Genomic DNA, 23322 nt, shown 5'->3' on the forward strand with positions numbered 1-23322 from the left:
GATTCATTCTTGCCTGAGACTAAATGAAAAGGTATCCTGGTTATAGTTTTAAATCACAGAAAGCTGTAAAGCAAACAGTAATGCATGAGAGGTACCAGGGAAGTAGATGGTGGTGCTGTAAGCCAGGCCCTCTTCAGTTCCCATTATTCTTAGTTTACTACAGCAAAGAGGAAAAAACCACACTTCTTGTCCTTTACAAAAGTGATGAGGTTTGGACAACTTCATTTCTATGGTTTGGTTCTTTCATACCAAGCGGTGTTGTGTGACTGCAGGATCTAAGAGTTGTTCTTTTTTCCTTTATCTAAAACACCTAAAAAGCACCTCACGTGTAGTATTTGTTCACCTTTGTAGTTCTTTTTTATGCAAGCCAAAGAGTAAAGAACACAAAAATTTTAATTAGCAAACAACTGTCCACACAGACTTTGTTGGTACAACATAGTTATAAGTACATCTACAAACACATACAGGTTCTTTGGACTATGATTTTTTTAAAATATATTTTGTATGACAATGTGAACAAATCTGGAAAAAACAAATTACTTCAACCTTATGTAGAGGTAGCTGAACAGTACTCTGTTCAGTGATATGAGAGTATAACTTAAGTTTCATTTCAAGTTCATTACAGTGCACAAAAGGATGTTTTACAAACAAATGGAATATACAAGTCCACAAAACTTTTTATTTAAAATGGCTTGATAGATATATTTCTGGCACTCTTGTAACCACATAGCTTGATGGAATTAAATTGGACAAGTATATGGTGCCAAATTAAGACATCTTACACGGATAGTCTTTTGCTCCTCATTTTTGTACTTCTCCCGTTCCTCACCAGGGAATTATAGAAGCTATTACATTGTTTTTGCTACACTTCTGCTCTGTAAACCTTTGTTCTGCAAATTGAATGTAAAGATTTAAAGGTGCATATGTTTATATTTATAAAATATATGGCTATGACTCTATTAAAAAGCTCAAGAATGGCAATAACAGAATACAGGCACTTCTATGTGAGGGTTACTTTAGACCTTATGAAACTCCAACATTAGTAAGCACTTCACATGATACCTGGATGAGTAAGTCAATGTAATAGTTCAGTTTTTTATTATCCACTATTTTAATCCTGTCTAAGCAGATTAGTTTCTTGTACCCAGACAATATTTATTTAGCAAAGTGTTTCAAAATAGTGTCTTTGCTGAAACTACCATTTTTCTGTAGCTATAAGACTTTCAGTGATTTACTGGGCTTTGGAATAAGCCCCAGATCCTAAACTATGTGCTGTACCAGTTACAAGTTAGGTTATGAAGCTGACAAATTAAATGATAACTAAAGCAGGCATTGAAAGCAGGGGTTGAGTTCATCTGATGTAGGACTCGGGGAAATGGGGAGCACTACCCTAAGTGCATATAGTTCCATTGGGTTTTCATGCACAGAAAACCTGTGGTTAATTTACACTTTTTTTAAACTAAGAGTTTGTGAACATGTTCTCCATTCCTAAACACTGCACTTAAATATAGCTCCTGTCTGTCATTAATTTAAACACCAGTAAAACTTCAGCACCATGTAGAAATCATTAAGAGGAAAACTTTGTTCTCATTGTGAAATCAGCCACTGAAATAATGTCCCCAGGAAGTGGCAGATTCCCCAACATTGGACACTTTTAAGATTCAGCTGGACAGGGTGCTGGGCCATCTTGTCTAGACCGTGCTTTTGCCAAGAAAGCTTGGACCAGGTGATCCTTGAGGTCCCTTCCAACCTGGTATTCTATGATTCCATGAAAAGACCTTTATAAAATTAAGTTTTGTTTTAGATGCTCTTTCTCTAAGCACAGATTAAGCCAGACTTGCTACATCAAAATCCACGTGATTTTTTTTTTAGATTAACATAATCTTTGGATTAAGAAATCCATGGTTCAGGTGTTCTGTTAGTAAGTAGTCATACAGGACAGAAGGATAGGCCAAGCAATAGGTCAACCATTCAGTATGACAGCTGGTATCTCTTATTGCTACAAGGTAATGGAAGATAAGATATCAGCACTTAAAATAAAAAAAAAAAAAAAAAAAGAGAAACTTTTACAACTAACACCAGAATGTCACTTAAGACTTAGCATGATAATGGCCTACTACATCATTTTATCATTTCATTATTAAAACTACTGAACTACTTTCCACAACTGTGTCCAAATTCCTTGTCAGGTTTCATGATTTTTTCCCCAATTGATCCGGTCCTGTCTCAGGTTTACTTTCAACCAAGTCATGCTAGCCAAAATAACAGCTATTTTCATGGAAACATATCCCTTTAAGTTATCGCTATACAAAGGAGCATATAAGACAAAGCAAAGTTATTTAGAGTGTCATAAGTCTGTCTATATATGGGAATGAAAAATTAGTATTACTTCCTGCAGAAAACTTCTCTGACTGTACAAGGATTTGGAAAGGTGATACAGCCAGTCTTTGTTATTTATTTTAATGTATTTTTTAAAATACTTCATTTACAGCAAAGTGAAGAGATTTCAGATTAACAAACCCGTATCTTACAAATGCAAGTCATTTCTGGGAGATGTTTACATGATATTGCCCAGGAGACTGGCACTGACTCAGTTACAGTTTGATCTATAGTTTGATCTTGGTTCCCTCTCTGCCCCCATTACAGAAGACTTGTTTTTTGTATTTCCCCCCCCCCCCTTTTTTTTTTAAAGGGGGACTGATCACTAGGGTCAATGAAAATTGACTTTTTTTTAAGAACTAGCAAGAAGCTTATGCATTACTTATGCCCTCGCAACAAAAGATTAATCAATACTTCTTGGCCACACAGGAAATGGAAGTTTGAGTCATGATTTTTTTTTTTAACAGATGAGCAAGACTGGTTATGGGACTGGGTTTGGTGTCTAGAAAAATGTGAGAGGCTTAAATAAAACACTCCCCCAATTAGTATTTTATCTGATCAATGCTGTTTCTATAATTAAAGTGAGGGTATTTTTAAATCTGTTCAGCTGTTTATTCATGCCTGTAATAAATGTTGCATTTACATCCTTGTACTAATTAATACAACTGAAAAAAAAATCAGCAATGCTGTAGCATAACTAGAAGACTTTTTTTTGTTTTTAAACCTTATTACTGAAACTTTACCATCTCAATTCACTGAAGGCTAAGGCTACTCCTTGTCCAGCTTTTCCTGGACAGGTCTGTGTTCTCTAGAAAATCTGTTTCTCAATTTTTATTTTTTTTTCTTCTGATGGAATTTGCAGACTTTAGCCACTAATCTGGGATGTGTGGCCATAGAGCAGTCCCAGACAGAATGCTACTGTACATGTACAGATGAACTTTCTTGATGCATTCGATTTCTTGTGCATATGCAGATCAACTGTATGCATTACATGCAGTAGGTCCAGTGTTTCCAGGTTGCAACAAATACACTGGGCATTTATGATATAGGGCCTGTACACAAGTTTCTGCTTAGGAAATTCTGGCAGCTTTACTCAAAGCTAATAGAAAAGACAGTATTCACTTTTAAAATCAAGGATTCTTTCCATGCCAATTTCTAAATCAACAAAACAGGCAGAATATGAATATGTAGAAGACATAGCATGCAGGAAAAAAGAATAGTGACATCAGTGAGAAAACAGTTTAAAATAGGTATTTAAAGTCCTTTTCTCACAAATAAGAGTAACAAAGTGACAACTTTTTTCTGTGGGAGCAATATGGGCCCTTATGTTATGCAGTAATACATAATGGTTTAAGGAAGAATTGCACTTAATGCAGCTTCACTTCCGAACAAGTAGAGATCACTTCATTATTGACTTATGAAGACAAATGCCATAGCAGGTGTAAGCCACCATACACATTGTTATTGTTCAGAACATGTACGTACTTCTATACATTGTTTAGGGAGAAGCATGTAAAGTACCAGCTATGGAAGAAGTGCAACAATCTAGCAGTATGGAAAGAAGTTGTAGCATTTCTAGAGTAGCTCAATGCAAACACAGGATACATATTTCATTTGCATCACAAGGTTGAAACATGTTTGTCTTCCATTCATTTCTTTGGTACCCTTATAGAAAAGTTCTATAGAATTTAACAAGAGGGGGAACAAAGGTAGTTTTATGGAAACTTAAGATGAAAATTACTTTTAGTTAATAAATATTTCTGATGAGATGATGGTGGAAAAACACATGGAAAATTGACATTAAATTCTACTGCATTTTTTCATAAAGGCATGGAATGGCAAAGAGTGCTATCCTGGGTAAAAATAACAATGAAACTCTAGCATTCTCAATTCAATCTATTTTTTGCAACTGAAAAGGAAAACAGTAGCTTAGAATAAAGGCCCAGTTCTGCTCACATTGAAATCAGTGAAAGTTAAAGTCAGATGGAGACAAAATCAGTCCCAGAAAGTGGTACATTGAAAGCAATAAAAGCAGCAAAACAAGTATACGAACTGTTGATTAAAAAAAAAAAAGTCAAAACAAAGATACTTCCTATTCTCATTTCTGCCCTATTTTTACCTGCTTTATAGCTAGAAGTAATCATGTTAAAATTCACTTGTTTTCCTTGGGAGTTAGCTATTATTAGCAACACTACCCAAGCTCTTAAGAGAAATGCCATGGCTGGGTAGAGATTTGAAGCTAACAGAAACCTGAAGATTGGGGTGAAATAAATCGCATTTATTACAACATGTTCCTTCTCATGTGACACAAACTGCCCTCTGAGTCCTACAGTTCAAAATTACTTCCCCCACCCCCCCATACACACACTCCAAAGCCAAATCCCACCAAACAATTAAAAGAAATAAAACTGATCTTAACAGCAACAAGAGTTGATTTAAAAAAAAAAAAATCTGTGTAGTAACCTACAATGAAATGATACCAGTACTTCCAGTTTTCTTTAGGAAAAGCCACTTTTCATATATTGTGGCTCTTTCTTTGCAGTTGTTTGTAGCCATTCTCCATTCTTGCAAGAAAGAGTTCAGATATAAATTCAACTCCAAGTTATTCTCTGTTCTTTGAAAAATTAGGGGATAGATCCTTCTGTCACCACTATGGCCAATTCCCACTGACATCAACTGATCAATACTTGAATTTACCCAAGCACTTAAACACTCATGCTTAAGGGTTAAGCATGTTTTTTTTGATATCAGGAACCTAGCTGCAAGCATAGGATCAAGCTCCAACAACTGTGCTTGAATTATCTCAGACATAATCTGTGTATTCAAAGACTTCATGGCAGGCTGTTGGGGGGGGGGGGAACATCCTTCTTAGGCTGTGGTAGAACTGGGGATAAGTAGAAAAACATTCGAAGTATTTGAACACAAATATCTGAAAAATTATCAAAGCAGTTGCTTGTGCACTGCTAGAATCATCATTTTGCCCCCAGTCATAAATACAGGGTAAAAACGCTATAAATAAATAGAGCAGCTCACTTTCCTTTAGAGAATGAACACATAAATAATATACATTTTGAAACAAAAATCATAGTGCAAAAATAAATTATCAAACGGAAGTTGTGAACATTATTTTACACAATGCTATATAAAACCTGAACCATTTGGAATAAAAGACTTTGCAGTTCACTGAAATAATGCATTATTATTTCTGCTTCACATTAAACTGCACAGTTTATCCTTTATCCACTAAAAAAAAATAAAAATAAAATAAATTAAAAAACCCCTTAAGCTTTTTGAAAGGTTTATGGCAAACAAGATCACTTTTTGTTCTATCACATTTGTTATTAATTTAGCAGTGCAGTAATTCAATAATCATCTCGGAGTTCCAGATGCAATATCCCTTGCTCTTTATAACTCATTTTCTTTGAAATTCAGGCTTGAAACATCCTGACACTCAAATTGGTAAGACATTATTGCAGTTAGATGAAGTTACAAGAGACAGTCTACAGTCAAATACTGTGGGAGACTTCACAGCTCTCCTTCTCACCATCACCGTGATCTTGTACGAGACATGAATGTAAGGACACGTCTGATGCCATTCAAGCGGTCTTTGAGGGATTTCATGGCAAGGAAAGGGAGCTGAGCTCTGTTCTCAAGTGGAAGGACAGCTAGGACCCACCAGCACCAGGCTGGCCCATTAGGGTTAGCCTATAGTAAGGGGAAAAAAATAGAGGTTAGGATACATGTAGATGGTAAGGTCTTGTTTTTGAAGATTTAACTTTGAAAACACAGTATTTTGACAGCAGTCTAGCAAGCAGGTCATTTCAATGCCAACCTAATGGCTTGTGATTACAGGCTGGCTTGAAATAAATTACAACCAAGTTGTACCTTTCCTAAAAATAGGATGTTGAAGGCAGAAACAAGATGCATCTTTCTATTTCTAGCAACAGTTTATAGGTTGGGCCTTCTAGATTTTTTTTTAAATGGATTTTGTTCCCATGTTATTATTGACCCAGTTCTTTGGGATTCCTGCCTCCCTTCTTCATACTTTAAGACACTACTTCATATTTAGTTCCTGTTGTTATATTCTGTTATTTTAGGATCCCTACCATTTGCAGTCCTTGAACAAGACAAGAGTACCAGGTTTCCTCTTGTCTATTTTCTCAGTCATTTAATTGGGGAAGTAGAGTAGGCAAAAAGGTATTTAAGTCTCCTGGGATTAATAGTTGGTTAAGTAGTCTCAGGAAGTTACCAACATTAAATACAAGCTTTTTGTTCACAACTGTGCTACCACTGGTATATGGCAAAATAACTTAGATACTTAGCTCATGCAGGATAGAATGAAGAGTATTCATATTTTCATCTTAAAACAGAATGCCTCCCAGCTTATCAGATATCCCTGCTATTTCTGTCTCTAAAAGTTACATAAGCTACTGATTCTACATACCTGTGGGTCAGGATCCTTAGCTGGCATTGGACCAAAATGACTGAGAATTCGACTTCTGAGTGCTTGCTTGAGGGAGTTAAACCACATATATGCCTGATCATAGACAGAATCATGGAGAACAAGTAATGTAGCATACTCTTGTCCTTGCACCTGAAATGAGTAAAGAGAGGGGCAAGGTTACTGTTAGTTCAGTCTGCATGTTGGGGAAGGCACAACATTAATTTTGGGGATTTTCTGGGGTGGGTAGAGGAAAGGAAAAGAAAGAAAAGCATGACAAGAGATACCTGGGATAAATCCTGAAAGCTAGTTTGGTGTCCCCCATTCTGCTTCCTCCCACCCCATCTATCAAATCCTTCACTTTCTTAAAGACACCTGTTTGCAGAACAAGTTCTTTCTGGTTTGCTATATAAAAACACTTTTACATAAACATCATACAACACAGAAGAAAAGACTATGCAAAGCTTTTTTTTTTTTTATTATTAACAGCTCCTCAGAGTAGACATTTTATCTTCCCATTATACACCAAAAGCTCATATATCACCCAGAATACTTTGACTGCCTAGATTATATATATATATATATTTTTTTAATAAGAATGAATGTAAATAATTTTGAAGGTGTAGTGGACCCAATCCTGCTCCTTCTTACCTGAATGGGAGTATTCTAATTGGCTTCCATGCAAATGGAGGCAGGTTCCCTCCCGCCCCCTTATAAACTGCAGTTACTCTGTTCAGAAGAGCGGCAAGATCTCATCCTGGATTCACTTAGTTTTGTCTTCTGCTAAAAACCTCTAGGAAAAAACACTCTTCAGTATATGGGCAGTGTGTGTGCATGCTTGTGGTAACTATTATGTTTCCCATCTTTAACCATGAGTGGTTAGTAAATACCACAAATTTGTTTTACTAGAAACTGTTCTACAAAAAAAAAGAACTCACTAAGAACATATGTGCTTAGAATTTCACATGTAATACAGTTGAACTGAAATATTCCTAAATTTACCTTTTGATCCTAAATTTACCTTTTGATCCTCAATGTACTCGATATCCGCTGTATTATAGCCATCACGCTGGCTGTGTTGTATCACCTTAAATCTCCTCTTGCCGATGCTGTCTACAACAGAGCGACCATCAGCAAAGAATTCAACATTTCTTATCTCCAGAATGCAGCCATAATCTGCAAACCTATTGAAATCAGAACAAAAGCAAGTAAACAAGTCTTATTCTCTCCAACCTTAGTTTCACAGAACTGCCGTACAGCCAGTCCCTACCACAAAGGTATTTACCAGTGTCAGCTCATTTCTATTGTTCATAGTACTGACCTACTGTAGTTCAAATTATTCCACAATTGTTTTCAAAACTATCAGGAAGATTCAGGCTGTCTAATCTGATTAACAGTAACTGCACGTTTTGGAATACAGGGAACATCTTATGAAATTGAAAATTCTACAGCTCAGAAGCACACTTCCCCCATAATCCTAATATGCTCAGTCAATTTGTACAGAAGAACAAGTGCCATTCAGAAAAATGTGGAAGGACTACGAAATCTATAAAGAAAAAAGTTTTCCCACAATTTCAGCAGATTTTACTTTGTAGGTGTGTATTTTGTGTACATCATACTTTTTATGGCGTATACATACCCTGTAAGTATATGCCATAAAAAGAAGGGAGGAAAGCTAAATACAGAGACAGACATTAAGGTCAAATTACCCAAGACTGCCTGCAAATGGCTCAGTGTAAATGCTCAGCCAGTCCGTATGAAGGTCCTATTGTACCTCTGTGGCCTCCACTATATTCAGAACAGTGAGGATATAAATGTATCCCAATAGCTTAGCTATTCTTTTCATAATTTAAAAAACTAAACCCGCCAACACACCTTACTGCTGTTTCAATTTGATTTCTTGTGCCAAAGCATTCAACAGATTTCAAAACAGTAGAAAATACACTTCCTTTTCATGTATTACAAGAGGTCTGCAGCTCAATTTTGTATAATACACACTAGCTATGTGTATTTCAAGAAAAATGGGCAGTCATATTAGTCAGAATCTTAAGTGCTCAGGAGAGAAACTTCAGTCTTCTCAATGTCTTTAACCCGCATAATTAGGAAGAAACTTTCTCTGCTGGAAAACTGTCACAGATATTACAGCCATGGACCTTTCTCCACCTCTCCAAAGAGACTTGCTCCAGACTAAGTGGGATACATCACATGGTCCAAGCATGCTGCTCACTCACCCCTTTACAGGGTCACTGATGCACATCCCAAATTGTTTGGTGCCAGTCTCCATGCACCTTCGAATCATCAGGCGATAACATGGCTCAAAAATGTGCAAAGGGCATGGGACTGTGGGATAAGCCATTGTGCAGACAAATATAGGAACATTCTTATTTAGGCTGTAAGAAAGAAAGGACAAATCAGATATGACATCTTACCAAACTACTGACAAAGTATAAAATACATTTTATGCAATAACATATGCTTTAAAATTATAGTATCTTTAAATAGAGATTATAACATCTTTAGAATAAAATTCTTAATGGAGTAAGTAAAAACTAAAATTATTTTTCCCCTTAATTGACTAGATATTATGGAAAGTGATATACCACTTGCTAGCAGAAGAATTTTTAGTTATGCTTTCTGGTTTTGCTAGTGAGAGCATTAATGCATCTCTGTTACTGCTTTTATTTACTTTATTTTCCTTAATCCCATTTCTTCCCTACACAGTACATTCCAACCCCCAGCCTGTGAGACTACTTCCACCTATTGTCTCACTCTGTGGCTTTCACAGAGGGCCACTGAAAGCAACCACATTGCTTTATACTTTGTTTATAAAGCAACCTTCTGGATTTCTTCTACTTCTGTTTATTGTTTAGCACAGTGTCCAGTTTTTATGCTAACTCAAAGCACAATTTCACCTAGACCCTGTTGTCTTTGAAATCACATGATACAGAGAAAGAAGCTCCTTTGTCAGCATCTTAGCTCTTTTTCCACAGCAGCAGGAGCCATTCACTAGCTAACAGCAGTAGTATTAAAGATTGGATTTTATATAAATGGATTACATACTTGGAAAGCTCTGCTATTTCCTCTTCATAAACCTTTCTTCTTTCAGTGAGTTCCTCTGGAAGATATCTAGCTATTAACTCCTCCATTAGTACTGTTTTACAGTATTTCCTCATAGCCAAGCACTGCAGTAAAAACACACGCAAGCAGTTATAGATAATGCCTAGCATTTCAAAGTGTATGGTGCCTATGCACAAGGTAGTCATCTGTTATCTCCATTTTCTTATGTCTATAACAAATCAAAATGATCTTTTAAGCTTGCACTGCCACTGAGGAGTTGTTTAGTGAGCTATTCTCTATGTTATAGGCATTGTCTTGGGAAATCTGGGAAGTAAAACCACCTACAGATTTTCTAAGTACAGGTCTGGCCATAAGGTTTGAACAGGGGAGACTATCCATGCTTTGTAAGTCACAAGAGCATTTTAAAAGTCACATTCTTCTTGATATGTAATATTTCTTTTGAGTTGGGAAATATCAAAGGTTTCTGAAGGTGCTACTTGATCCTATCCTGTGCCCTTGAATTCATGCTGAGAAAATCCAAGCATCATTACCTCTGAGAGCCCTTCCTTGCACAGGGGACATTTTGGGTTGTGATCCAGGCATCTCTCAAGACATTTGAGACAGAAAGTATGTCCACAAGGTGTAGTGACAGGTTCATAGAAGAGCCTGGATTAGAAAATCCAAAATCAAAAAGACAACATCAAGTACCAAAGTAAAAGAAAAAGCTGCTACCAAAAAAAATAGCTGTATTCATTCACTGATTTAACTACTGACTACTCCAGGGATAAAGTTGTTCCTTGCTTTTAATTTCTTCAGCCAACTTTTGTATTTATTCAGCTTACAAACTTTCTTATTACCTCCTAACATGAAAGGCAGCCCATAAACTCTGACTTCAGTGAATGTGAGAGAGCGTATTGACATTAACTTCCAACAAGCCAGGATTTAATTTTCCTCTATGTAAGCAATAAATAGAAGCAGAAGTTGGACCATCTGACTTTTTCTAATGAAATTGAGCAATACTTGCACAACTATTACTGTGGAAATCATGTGATTACTTGTATGTGTAGAGCTAAGCACAAAATCGCTATTTGCAGTAATAGCCCACATACGTGATTGCAATAAACTATTATTGCCAATTCTAATGTGACTTGGAAAGCAGTTTGTTGGAATAGACAGTTTTTAACCTTGAAATGACTGCTTTTCTGGAAAATGAGTGACATTAGGTTCATGTTTCATCTAGAAAAAAATTTAAATATATGAAGCCAGGTCTTCAAAGTATCTAATATTTACCCATTTCAAGTACCTTTGTGACACTTATTTTCATGTAAGGATTTTTTACTTATTATGATTACATGATATTGCAAAGTGATATTTCCTTGCCAATAAGTACCTTAAGGAGATGTAAATAATATGGAAGTTTTTTTGGTTGGTTTTTTTTTTTAATAGAAAACATTCAAGACTAGAAATTAAGTTGTTTGGCATAAGCTATATTTTACAACATAGTGTCTAAGCATTTTAAGGTCTCAAATATTAGTCTAATTATAATTTAAATGAATTAGTAAGTTTACTTAAAAATATCAAAGTTTATCAAAACAGTACACTAAGTTCTGTTATACACGTGGAAATTATAAATATGTAAACCCGTATTTATTAGCATCTTTAAACAAGATGAGTGTAAGAACATAATTGGCTCTTAACGAGATTGCCATAGCCAGTATATTACATGTCATTAGTTACTGTAAATATTGACATTTAAGCAAGGGAACATATGAAGAAGTATTTAAAATACAACACCTATCTTATTGCAACGTGGCTGTATAATTGAAAAGCCTTGTTAATTGTTTCATGAACAGAAACCTCACTGCACCAAGGCTACCTTATTGCTTTAAACTGTGTAAAATACTGAGTTCTACAATATGTTTCAGTAAGCATTGGTTTGCATATGTAATTATTTAATAGTGACTTACTTGACCTGAATTGTTAGCATAAAGACAAGAAGTTCCTGTTGAAATGCATGATTCTGCTCTAGCTCTCATGGAAGCCAGCAGCAGCTTTTTACTAACGACTCTAAGGGGACCTGAACCAAGCCTCATGACTTGCAGAAAGAAACACTATATACCAAGATTTCTCATGACATCATTTTAAGCTATTGTAACAGCAAGAAACTAAATATTCACTCCTGCTGAGTAATGCTCCTTCATTTCTCACTAGTATGTTGCTTTAACTATTACTTTTTATTTCTGCTTGCTGTTGGAGTGAATGTAGATCAGTAACGTTTTGGCCACACCATCAAACAAATAGGTTAATAACAGCTCCTGCAGTTAATAGTGAACAGGTCAGTAGGTTACCAGGTAATTAGTCCAAAGTATCTCAGGATCCAAATCCCTGAAATACTTCTGAAGAACATGGCAGGAAATAATTATAATCAATCTGCATTAATAGCAAGAAAAAGATCTTGTGACAGCTAGACGCAAGGCCTGTATTTGTGATTGCAATTACAAGATCAGCATCACCATCCTCTGTACTGTAAGGGAATCGGCAATCCTTGAGCTAATTCCTTTACAAATGATTGTAGTCTGGCTGTTTCTGATTTTACAGAGAGGATGAGGAAGTATGGCTAATTAATTTTATTAAAAACCTCTGAAAAATGCTTTGTGGACACAATGATCATAAACATGCAGACTCATTAAAACCAGCTAAGACTAACTGTGTGGCCTTCTGTTATAGGAAAGTTTTGGTCTTAGCAGTATCAAGTGTTTTGACAGCTGTATAAACTTTTGGAGCATGTTTCAGCTGTAAGCAGACGGAGGGAAAGGGGGCAGATCTGATTTATTCCAAGCAGAAGCGAATCAAACACAGCAGTTGTTCCCCCGAAGGTTTCAGTTCATCTGAAATAAATTGAAGTCCCACCCTGCGCATACAAAAACCAAAACAAAGCCAGGCCAGGTTTCTCAAAAGCACAAGCCTTCAGAAATAAATCCACGAAGAGGCTATCTGCTATTTAAGAATTTAAAATATAGTGCAAAACTAACCCCAACATGCATTATTGATAAATCTGGGTAGTTAAAAAGACAAACCTAAGCAACACCCACTGCAGAGGTCAAGACCCCTGTGAAACACCTTCCCAATATTTCCTTCTAAGTCAGTAACAAAACCCCACATGTATATTTGCCAAAGTTAAAATGTTTTTTACAAAACCAGTAGCAAAATAGATGTAGTTGACAACTCCTACTGGTTTTATCAAGTCATTGCTGTCCCCAAGAATAACTGTTGTTTAACTGGAAGAGATCATCAAGCAAATAGAGTGACGGCCTTAGTAAACTAAGGAACACATCTCTTAAGCAATAGAGGAAAAACATGCTGTTTGCTTGCAAGATCCTCCTGTTGCAATAGCAGCAACACAGTATCTTACATGCAAACTTGGAAAGTTCATTGGATGTGGTCTCTTTAGCTATTTTATGCATTATATATCATCGTACATGGCTCTACAAATTCCAAAGGACAAACCAGGGTTTTGTGCACTATGTGTGTCACTGGGTGGGCACGTGTAAGTGGTGAGATGAAATCTTCAGACACCTTCACTAACACACTTAACCCTCACACGACCCTACCTGCCCTTTTCCAAACAATCACTAGCCTAGAGCAGATCAAAGAGTTCCTATTCACCAGTAGTGTTCAGAACCAAAGGTCTAGAAATGCATCACTGGAGCAACAATTGTAATAAAAACTAATTTCAATTTGGAGGGAAAAATAACTACCAAGTAAGCTAGAGAATCTCTAGGTCATAAAAGGGAAAGAGATACAGCTTGAAAGCTAAAGACATCTATGAGAAAACAATGGATACCTCATACACAGGGAGCAGTCCAGATCTGATGGATCCACGAATTCAAATGGAATATGTTGTCCAGTACTATTTCCCTTAGCATCAACTGTATCTGTCAATAACAAAAAAAAAATAATAGTGTAATTGAACAGAACTATGTAAACACAATGGTATTCCATGTATCTACAACCAGCATCCAATATTTAAATGTGTATTGTATATACTTGCAAGTTACTGAACCATTAAGCATCATTACAATAATTTCTATGCAAAGCATCAAATTCAGCCTTGGCACAAATCAGCATACCTCCCCTTAATTTTGGTGACATTATACCCACTTACGGAGGGTTGAATTTAGCCCTGCATTAACAATTAATGTCAAAACATTTTTTTATTAGCATTGGAAGTCTAAAGTGAGACAAATTCTTCTGTCATACCATTGTAAATACATCCCACAGCATGAAAACAAGGTCAGATATCATGAACAAACAGAATTTGTGCTTTTAAACAAACTTTTTTAAATTGATACAGAAAGTGCTAAGACCATGCATGATATTGATGTTCCTTAAAAGATTCAGAGCCCTGCTGATAAACAAGCACTTGACCCAACCTTCTTAGCCCCCTTTTTAGACTAATATAGTTTTTTGTTTGGGCTTTTTTTTGGTTTGTTTGTGGTTTTTGTTTTTTTTTTTTTTTTTTTTTTTTTTTTTTTTTTTACACACGAGAAAGATTCCACATCATGCCCCGATTAGGCTAAAGAGAAAATATAAAAGCCAAAGTGCAATTTGGACCCTCTTCCTCTGAGTTTTATAAAAGCAAAATTTCCATTGACTTCATGCCATGGGACTTATGCCGTGCATAATTAAACATACCTTTCTTCATCAGTTTGCAGGTTACCTCAGCATTTCGCATCTCCTCTGAGCAGCACTTCCTTTTCAGGAGGCTGCACTTCTCAGAAATGAGAAAGGTAGACTCTGGCGTGGAGGTAAGTTTGTTCTCCTCCTCTGAGCAGTCCTTTTTGCTCTCTGTAATTTGTACAGACTTCCTCAAACTACCAGAAGTAGTTACATTTGGTTCCTCTTGAATGGGAAAACCCTTTTTCTGTTCCACATTTACCTGTGTGAAGAGAGGACTGACATTAGATCAATCTTCTAACAACTTGGTAAGGAAAAAAACCCCAAACCTGTCACAAGTCTTTAATATTATGGATCACCAGAAAGGACTTTGTAGGTCAAGAAGCAACAGTTTGAGAATTGCTGTGTCAGGGCCTGATTTTAATGAAGAAAAAAAAAAGCTAACTATTCCCCTCCCCAGCCCTACCATGGCACTGAATATTTTCAGCCCTTATGTGTGGATTTATAGCTTGGTCATGAAACTTGATTGAGGCAGAAATGTGACTACATCTCAGGTTAAATATATTGTTATCACTTAACCTATGGAAAAATACATTTTGTTTATATCATAATGATGGTGTCAGCCAGCAAAACAACCAAAACAATCCAAGTTTATTTTAAGGAAGCAGCATAAACACACACAATTTCTAACAGAGAAGATGCACAGAGCTTCCTTTAGTGTGACAGATTTCTTTTGCAAAGGATAAAATGATCAGTCTTTATCCCGTTACGGCTACAGAACAACCTGTGAGCAGCCATTACACAGGACATCACCTATCAGCTTGTCACATCAACTTCCCAGATGAACCTGAAAGCAGATCCTGTGGATTGTGATCAGGAGCTGTGGTGATGTGTAACATGCAGAAAGATAAGTGAACTGTCCCTCAAATGACTTCAGGAAAGGGTCATACAAAAGGATTTCTTGTCAGAATATCCTAATAGCCTTTCCAGAAGGCAATGTCACTGTTTGTTCTTATCGGTCTCAACAAGGCTGCTCAAAACCTACCATTTTTGTTTGTAAGGACTAGTGAAGTTTTCTCCTACATATACAGTATGTGCAAAACCTATCCTCAAAGTTCAGGTTTCGGTGAAGCAAAAGTGGTCCTTACAAACCCATGAATGTAAACCTCTACAGCCATTTACAAAACTATGGCTGGGAAACCAAACTTACAGAGTAGCTAATGTATCTTATGTGGCTCTACAATAACCTCTACACAGTGTACAGAATCTGAATGCAGGATGATTTTGTCACTGACATCATCAGTTACAGTTCAAGCTGAAACCCTAGATTTTGGCATTTCACAGCTTTTGAGGGTATCTCAGTCCAACCTTCAGAGGCCCTTTCCCACTACCAGCTACTTGGAAGAGCTAAAGACAGTTACAGGAATAGAAGCCACTCAACTCTGGCATAAAATTTATTAGAACAACAGAGGACTTCTATTAAAGAAAAAGAAGTCAGAGAAAGAGACTTCAGTACGTCAACATTGTTTTGTATCTTCTGAAACTCAGTAAAAATCTGAGAAAATTTATCCTCCTAACTCCCAGAGGTGAAAAGAAGAGAAGGCTTCCCCATGTGAACATAAAACACACAACAAATTAAGAACCACACATCAGACTTGATCTTTACCTTGAGCAACCTCTGTAGGTTATGGCTGGTGCCTCCAGATCCCACTGAATTTAGGAGATTCCCCTTTAATCTAGAGTGATGTGACAACAGCTGCAGGATATCGGGTAAGTGTTCCTGAGCATTTCCCGGGATGAGTGAAAACAAACTAAGTAGAAGCTGTGATATAAAACAGAACACTTCACTGCTTAGTTCCTTCCTTGCAACCTCTAAATGAAAAAGCAAGTAAGGGAATAGCTGAAAGAAGCATCCTTGATTTTGTTCAAACCATTTAAAGAGCCCTTTAGACTAGGGTAAGAACAAAAAGTGCAAGAGCTAATGCAATATAGGCCAAACAGACAGCAAGAGACATTTTCAGAGTTAAATAAGCCCATAAAGTTATTAACCATTCTCTGTGATGTGACACACACGTGCCTTTGTCCTCTTTGTCCTGCAGTTCAGAGCTCACCAGAAATTACTAACATCTTAAATATGGGTTTTTTTGCTGCACATCAGAAGCTTTCACTGGAGTTTACTAGTACAGAGAGCACTCATCTCACAGGCTTAATCCAAGTTCAGTTAAGTAAATGTCTCTGATATTGTAAACTGTAGCTATCTTTCATTCAGTTACTTGAGAATACAAAAAAATGTAGGCAGTAGAAAAATGCTATTTCTTCATTTGCTATCAGAACATAAATGAATCTGTTTCAAGTAGCAGCTTATAGCCACTTGTACGGCACAGCTTATCAGATGATCATTTAAGGAAAGAAACAGAGCTGAATGGAAGACTCGCACTTCAAAAACTAATTTCAACATACTACTAAGGTGATCCTGCTGATCCCTGAGGAAGCCACATAACAGCTAAGATTTCTTTTTAAAGCCAGAAAGGATTCCACAGGATCACACTATGTCAAAACTAACATGGACAGACAGTTAATACAAGGAGAACATCACAGCTGCACCCAAAGAATTTGGTAAAATGTAGTATGTCATTGTTATGCAAACAGGCTTGGAAATGACCCAGTAGAATATTGCACCATGGATGAACTCTGTGTCTGATGAGTGCACGAGTAATTCTTTGAGTCATAAGAAGCCTAGTTTTTCTCAGAACCCCACTGCTCAGAAATTAGGTGTCTTGGATAAGGCTATTTGGAGTCAGAATTTAGAAACATATCCGTTTGTTCCTGCTCTTTTTGCTCTAGTGCACAGGAAGTCTCCCAGCATGACTATGAGAACAAATCGTGACACAATGACAGTGAAAGACTGCATGGAGCCCGCTGGGGAGAAAAACCCAACCAAACAAAACCCCCAGATACCAGTGACAAAAAACTCACAGGAGATGAAAATCTCAACCATATACAAAATGAGATAAGAATTTGATTGCACTACGGCCATCCAGGTTATACTCTCTCAGTTACCTTCATGAACAGTGCTTTACTGTAAGAATTCTACTGTGCTTATAGAAAGCGTTACGTATTTCAGCACACAGAAATCCCGAAGTTCCCATCCCACCAGTGATGGAGAAAAGCGTGAATGCACTGCCATAAAAGAAAATTCAGTACAAGGAAAATAGAACTATTACTTTTTTATTGCCATAAGCTATCACTGTGACACTAAGCCTTTCAGCTACAACAACAACAAAGCGGTCAAATGTCAAAAAACTGATTCCCAGCAAATCAGAGATTTGAGGGGTACACAAAACAGAGCAGTCTTCACAAAAGCTATTTAAGAACCCACACACCACATCTTAAGCTGCTATTGAAAAAAGCCTCACTGCAGGTCCATTTTGTTGCTTATTTAGCATTGATTATTAGCAACCTTTAAAAACTATTTTAAAACAGCTCTTCTTTTGTCGACTGCTTCCTTTCACGCCTCCTTCACACACTGATACTCAGTGCAGCACGACTGGTGGTAGGAAGAGAGCTGCTGCTCCCAAGTGGAGTTTGACGGGTGGTGCGTGTTGCATTCTGGCAGTCAATGGCCTGATACAATATTCAATAGCAACTCCCCCTCTTTCTGCACTCTGTCATTGGCAATACATTGCCAAGCTAGGAAACAGATCAGAAATTTGACTATAGAGAAACACAATAGTCTGTGGGTGGCAATTATTAACAATTCAGTTTTACTTCAAATTTGCTGATGCTAACACCGTGAGTAACCGTTTCCACATAGTGCCTGCTGAGTATGTCTTCTTGCTACCTCCCTACCTTCAAGTAAGGGCTACACACAACTCAAATTTGAACAACAGTCTGGATATGTGTCTCCAGCTCTTTGCAGTAATGAGAGAGAAGGGGGAAGAGAAAAATTCTTATCCTCCTTTATGAAAGGCCACTGTAAACAATAATGCAGTTCCAGATGATTTAGGGAACTCACCTTCTGTGCCTCAGACTTGGCTGTCTTGTTCCCAGTATCTAGAGCAAGGCAGAATAGAAACTCTCTTAAAGCTTCTTCTGTTTTCCCCAGATTAGCTAGTGCTTGTCCTTTCCTTAGGTGACCCTGCAATGAAACACATCCCTTGTTGCAGCTTTTATTCTTTTGTCATGAGAATATGCAATAAAATCAAGATGAAATGACAAAAGAATTTTCCAGAAAAGAAGAAGTTAGGCAGGGAGAATCACTATAACTCTTACACCTAGACACCACCAGTGTCTGGGGTTTTAACCACAGTGGTCCTGAAAACTCTTACAGGCAGAACTGGGATATCCTCTAACTCAAGTAAGTGTGATTCTCACAGCACCTGAGCCCAAGAGATCTTGGAAAAATCTGCTTCCCCTACATTCATCTCCTAAAATAGTCATTATATCCTTACAGAAAGATGTAAGCACAGCATTCAATTTTTAGAGAGAGTTCATGAACTTGAGATTCATCCAGGTCAAAGACAATAGCCTCAGCTCATCCTCCAGGATTATCACTCTCTTCCTTCACCCCAGGAAAGCTCAAGAATATCATGATTAAATGTCTGCGAGTCACAGAAGTCCAAGAAGTTACAGGACTTAAAGCCTCCCTCAGATTCAGCTGTCTGACCATTCTAACAGTTTTCTATCAGGGTGGTATTGAGGTTTTAAAACAAAGTACAACTGGAGTCAGAACTTACTTTGAACCAGTACGGCTGGAGTCTGCACGCTGTTTCTGCATCATGCAACGCATCTTCACAGGCTTTCAAAGTAGAGTTAATCTGGGACCGGTTGCTGTATAGTAAGTGGTCATTTGGAGCTGTAGGAAACAGAAAAATCGGTTGATCGAAGTAAGTAGAAAATTAGTTACATAAGCTTTATTCCTTAATTTTTAAATTTTTTTCAAAAAACACATGTTGACGCTTCCAAGTTGTACAAACCCACAAAACATCCAGTTTTTAACTAACTGTGCACTAAATGAAATCTGGAAACCTCTTTGGGCAGCTCCAGACAAAATGTCAGCTACGTATTATATAACTGCAGGGAACATTGCATAAATAAATGCTGAGACGCTCACACAATAAATTACCAGCTCTGACTGAGGATCAGACGGTCGATAAAAACACACAGGAGACATTTAAGGCAGCAAGAGGAACGCCGTCACGCTGCAGGGCGGAGTTTCAAAATTTTTAGCATCCAAGTTTTTAAACGATACCTAAAGATCTTTTCGTGCCATAGCTCACCACAGGAAAACGAGCGGCGACTACAAGACTCAGAAAACGCGACAGCAGCGCAGGTGAAGCGATCACTCGCACTACGGCGTGTGGTAGCCACCAGGACATAGCGCGTACCGGACTAAGGCAGCACGCTTTTGTTCGGAGTGCTCTTTTCGTCTAGAAGAAACTCTTCCCCGTAGCACCTCGCCTTTCGCTTCCACTTTCTGCGCGCAGAGCGAGTCGCTTCTCCTCAAACTCCAGCACCACGACCGGCAGCCAAAGTTCTTCCCCGGCGCGAAGGCGCTGACGGCGGCGGGGCGAGGAGAGCCAGCCGCCGCCGAGGCAGCCCGCCCGGCCGCGCAACCCCGGCCCCTCGCCCCCATCCTCGCCGCTTTCCTTCGCCTCCCCCCGCCCCCGGCTGCCGAGCGGCTCCCCCGGGGAGCGGCGGCGTGCTCCGGGCGAGGCGGCCGGCCGCCTCCCGGCTCCGCCGGTTACACAACGGCGGCGGCCGGGGCGGGGAGGGTGTGTGTGGGGGGGGGAGCCCGGCCCGGACCGCGGGCTCCGGCTTACGCAACCGCTGCTCTCCTGACCCAGTTTCACCGCCGGCCGACGAGACCCCGGCCCCTTCCCGGGGGCTGCCCCCCCTCCCTCCGCCACCCGCTCCACCGGGACCCGGCCCGGGCGGCGGCCGCCCCCCCCCCCCCCCCCCCACCGGCAGCGCGGCCCCGGCTTTCCCCCGCCCCGGAGGGCCGGGGCTCGGCGGGACCGGAGCGGCCGGCGGGGAGCGCGTCCCCCGGGACGCTCGGGGGCAGGGGGCCGGGAGCCGTTACCTAGGCTGACCGCTTCGTTGTACTTCTGGAGGGCGGCTTGTAGCTTCTTCTCCTTGTACAAGAGGTTCCCTTCGTGCCTGAGCTGCGAAGCCTTCACTTGGCAGGGGAACCACTTGGCCAGCAGGTTGCTGAGGATGACATTGACCCGCAGGAGCTGCCCGGCCGCCGCGCCGCGCTCCTCCTTGCACAGAACGCAGCGGGACTCGGCCGCCCGGTCCCTCTCCAGGCACTTTTTGCAGAACGTGTGTCCGCAAGGCAAGGAAACGGGCTCGAAGAGGAAGCCCTGGCATTTGCGGCACCTGAAGACGTCCCACTCGCGGGGCTGCGGGGGGCCGCTCCCGGCGGCGGGCAGCCCCTCTTTGATCCGGACGCTCTGCGCCAGGCACTCCACCAGCTTCTCCAGCTGCTCCGCCCGCAGCTGCTGGTGGCGGGACGCCAGCTGGTAGAGCGGCAGGGCTTCGTGCAGCCGCCCGCCGTAGGCGAGCGCGTCGGCCCGCCGGAGCAGCACCTGCCACTCGGGCCCCAGGCCGCCGCCCGACAGCTCCAAGTTCTGCGCCTGCAGAGCCCCGGCCGCCAGCTGCAGCACCAGCTGGGGCTCCGGCCGCTGCTGCGGCGGCAGGTGCGAGCCCATGGCGGCGGCGGCGGCGGCCTCTAGCAGGGCGGGCGCTGCGGGGCGCCGGGGCGCGGAGGCAGAGCGGGGGGCGCGGGCGCGGCGCGGCCCCGCCGGCCCATGCTGCTGCTGCCGCCCCGCGCCGGGAGCGCCCCGCGCCGCCGCCGCCGCTTATATAAAGGCGGGCACGTGACGGCGGGCGGCGGCGCTCATTGGGCAGCGCCCGCAGGTTGTTACAAAACCAGGCGGTTTTGTAACGAGCCGACAACGGCCCCCGGGCCCGCCGAGGGGGCCCGCCAGCCGCCGCCCGTGAACCGCAGCTGAGGTCCCGCAGGGGCGGGGGGACAGCCGGGGCTGTCCCCGTGGAGAGGGTGGGGGCTGTGGCGGGCTGGCGGGGCCCGCGGCCCGGCGAGGAGAGGCGAGGCGAGGGGAGGGGACGGGGCGCCCTGTCAGCGGCGGGCGCCCTGTCAGCGGCGGGCGCCCTGTCAGCGGCGGGCGCCCTGTCAGCGGCGGGCGCCCTGTCAGCGGCGGGCGCCCTGTCAGCGGCGGGCGCCCTGTCAGCGGCGGGCGCCCTGTCAGCGGCGGGCGCCCTGTCAGCGGCGGGCGCCCTGTCAGCGGCGGGCGCCCTGTCAGCGGCGGGCAGGCCGGGCCGGGCCGGTGCGAGAGTCCCGTCGGGAGCGGGAGCAGGAGCAGCTCCGCCTCGGCACCGCCCGCTGCTGCCGTCCGCTTCGACCGGTCTCAGGCAGAGCCGAAATCAGCCGGCGCTCGCTCGCTTGCCCGCCTGCCGCCCTGACAGCCCGGCCCGGGCTGTGTTTCTCCGCGGGGGGCTGTCGGGTTCGGCAGAGCTGTGCTCCGTGTGAAGGCACCCGGCTGGGAACTGTGCTCGAAAGTTACGTTTGACCCGCTGGTCTGCAGTGACACCACGGTGAGAAACTGAATTCACCCCCGGATTTTGGTACCTACGGTAATACAAAAGGAAGAGCAGTCCAAAGCGATTTTGAAAAACAAGAATGCCGTTTCCTGCTGGAAATGGAATTTTAAAGGCTGTAGTTACACAGTCAATCGCTCTCTTTAACCGAATCTACGTAGTAGTGAAGCTATTTTAATGTCAAGTAATCGTGCTTCTAGGACAAGTAAGCAGAACATTAGGAGGAAAATGTCGCGTTTATTTGGTCACGCGGTGTGGCATATTGCGTAGATACACCTGTCCATGCCGGGTTCTAGGTAAAAAAGCACATGCCTTACGATGTATGGGTTTTTTTGATTTAAAACCAGCTGCATTGACCACCTCAATCTGCACGTTCCCACCAATTTTCATTATATGAAAGGATTGCACTAGTTGTGTAACCGTGCTAAATGTAGCCTAGGGAGAAAACGACCCGTGCTACCATAGCATAGAAGCAGTTGTTTTAAAAGAAGTTGTCTGATTTTTTTGTTTGCAGTTTTAGGCAGATCTACAGTTACAGTTTCTAGAAATGTCCATGATATATATACATACGTTTTCAAATACCCTAAAAATAGAGGGCACTTTTCACACTGTCTTAAAATCCACTGCAGAATTTGAAATTTCTGAGGATATCCTATTACTGATACTATTGGCCTCCTCACAAAGCTCAAGAGAGGGGATGAAGGAATTCATTTCCCATTTCTTACTTACAGAAGTGTCTGGACTCCCCAGCTTAGACTGTGTAAGCTAAGCAGGTATTAAGGGACAAGCCCTGCCTATGGGGTTTGAAGGGACAGGGCAAAAGATGGAAGAAAGGAGACGTAACGTGACTTTTGTAAGACCTTGTTCAGAGAGGATACTTGAGAAACTTTAGATGAACTTAGATTTAAAGTGAAAAACTAATTTAAAGCCACTTAAATTCTGATCTTAACTCTTAATAATACACACTTTAAATTAATAATGAGGGCTAATTTTGTGATGTTTATGTGTCCATGTGTAGGCAATCCTTAAGCTTATACAGAAAGTCAGATATATACCTGGAAGCAGAAGCCAGCCATCAGACCCTTCAATTGTCTTTAATTCCTATGACGCTAAGACGTTTTGCACCTTCCAAAAATTTGGCCTCTGTC

At 41.0% G+C, this 23322-nt stretch overlaps 1 protein-coding gene across 2 annotated transcripts; it reads right to left on the reverse strand.

Annotated features, from left to right (window-relative positions):
- Positions 1-375: 375 nt before the first annotated feature.
- Positions 376-21380, reverse strand: LONRF3 (LON peptidase N-terminal domain and ring finger 3). Of its 2 annotated transcripts, XM_052813185.1 has the most exons (12): positions 20637-21363; positions 19291-19409; positions 18570-18692; positions 16221-16376; positions 14573-14816; positions 13722-13812; positions 10429-10543; positions 9881-10002; positions 9052-9210; positions 7842-8004; positions 6824-6973; positions 376-6084 (listed from the first exon to the last, which is right to left on the reverse strand). In XM_052813185.1, the coding sequence occupies exons 1-12, from the start codon at positions 21265-21267 to the stop codon at positions 5926-5928; spliced, it is 2232 nt and encodes a 743-aa protein (XP_052669145.1). In that variant the 5' UTR covers positions 21268-21363; the 3' UTR covers positions 376-5925. The 2 variants fall into 2 exon arrangements, with proteins under 2 accessions (XP_052669145.1, XP_052669146.1); XM_052813186.1 differs by lacking the exon at positions 16221-16376 and having other exon boundaries at positions 20637-21380.
- Between the last annotated feature and the right edge of the window lie 1942 nt (positions 21381-23322).

Source organism: Harpia harpyja, chromosome 18 (genome assembly GCF_026419915.1).
Source record: "Harpia harpyja isolate bHarHar1 chromosome 18, bHarHar1 primary haplotype, whole genome shotgun sequence".
Lineage (NCBI taxonomy): Eukaryota > Metazoa > Chordata > Aves > Accipitriformes > Accipitridae > Harpia > Harpia harpyja.

Bases quoted from the DNA above. Each gene is read 5' to 3' on its own strand.
- LONRF3 (XM_052813185.1), bottom strand. From the start codon at position 21,267: ATGGGCTCGCACCTGCCGCCGCAGCAGCGGCCGGAGCCCCAGCTGGTG. The intron at 16,377-18,569 runs GTGAGTTCCCTA...TTTATATCACAG, and splicing joins CCAAGTCTGAGGCACAGAAG to CTTCTACTTAGTTTGTTTTC. The intron at 13,813-14,572 runs GTATGTTTAATT...TGTTATTGACAG, and splicing joins CTGCAAACTGATGAAGAAAG to ATACAGTTGATGCTAAGGGA.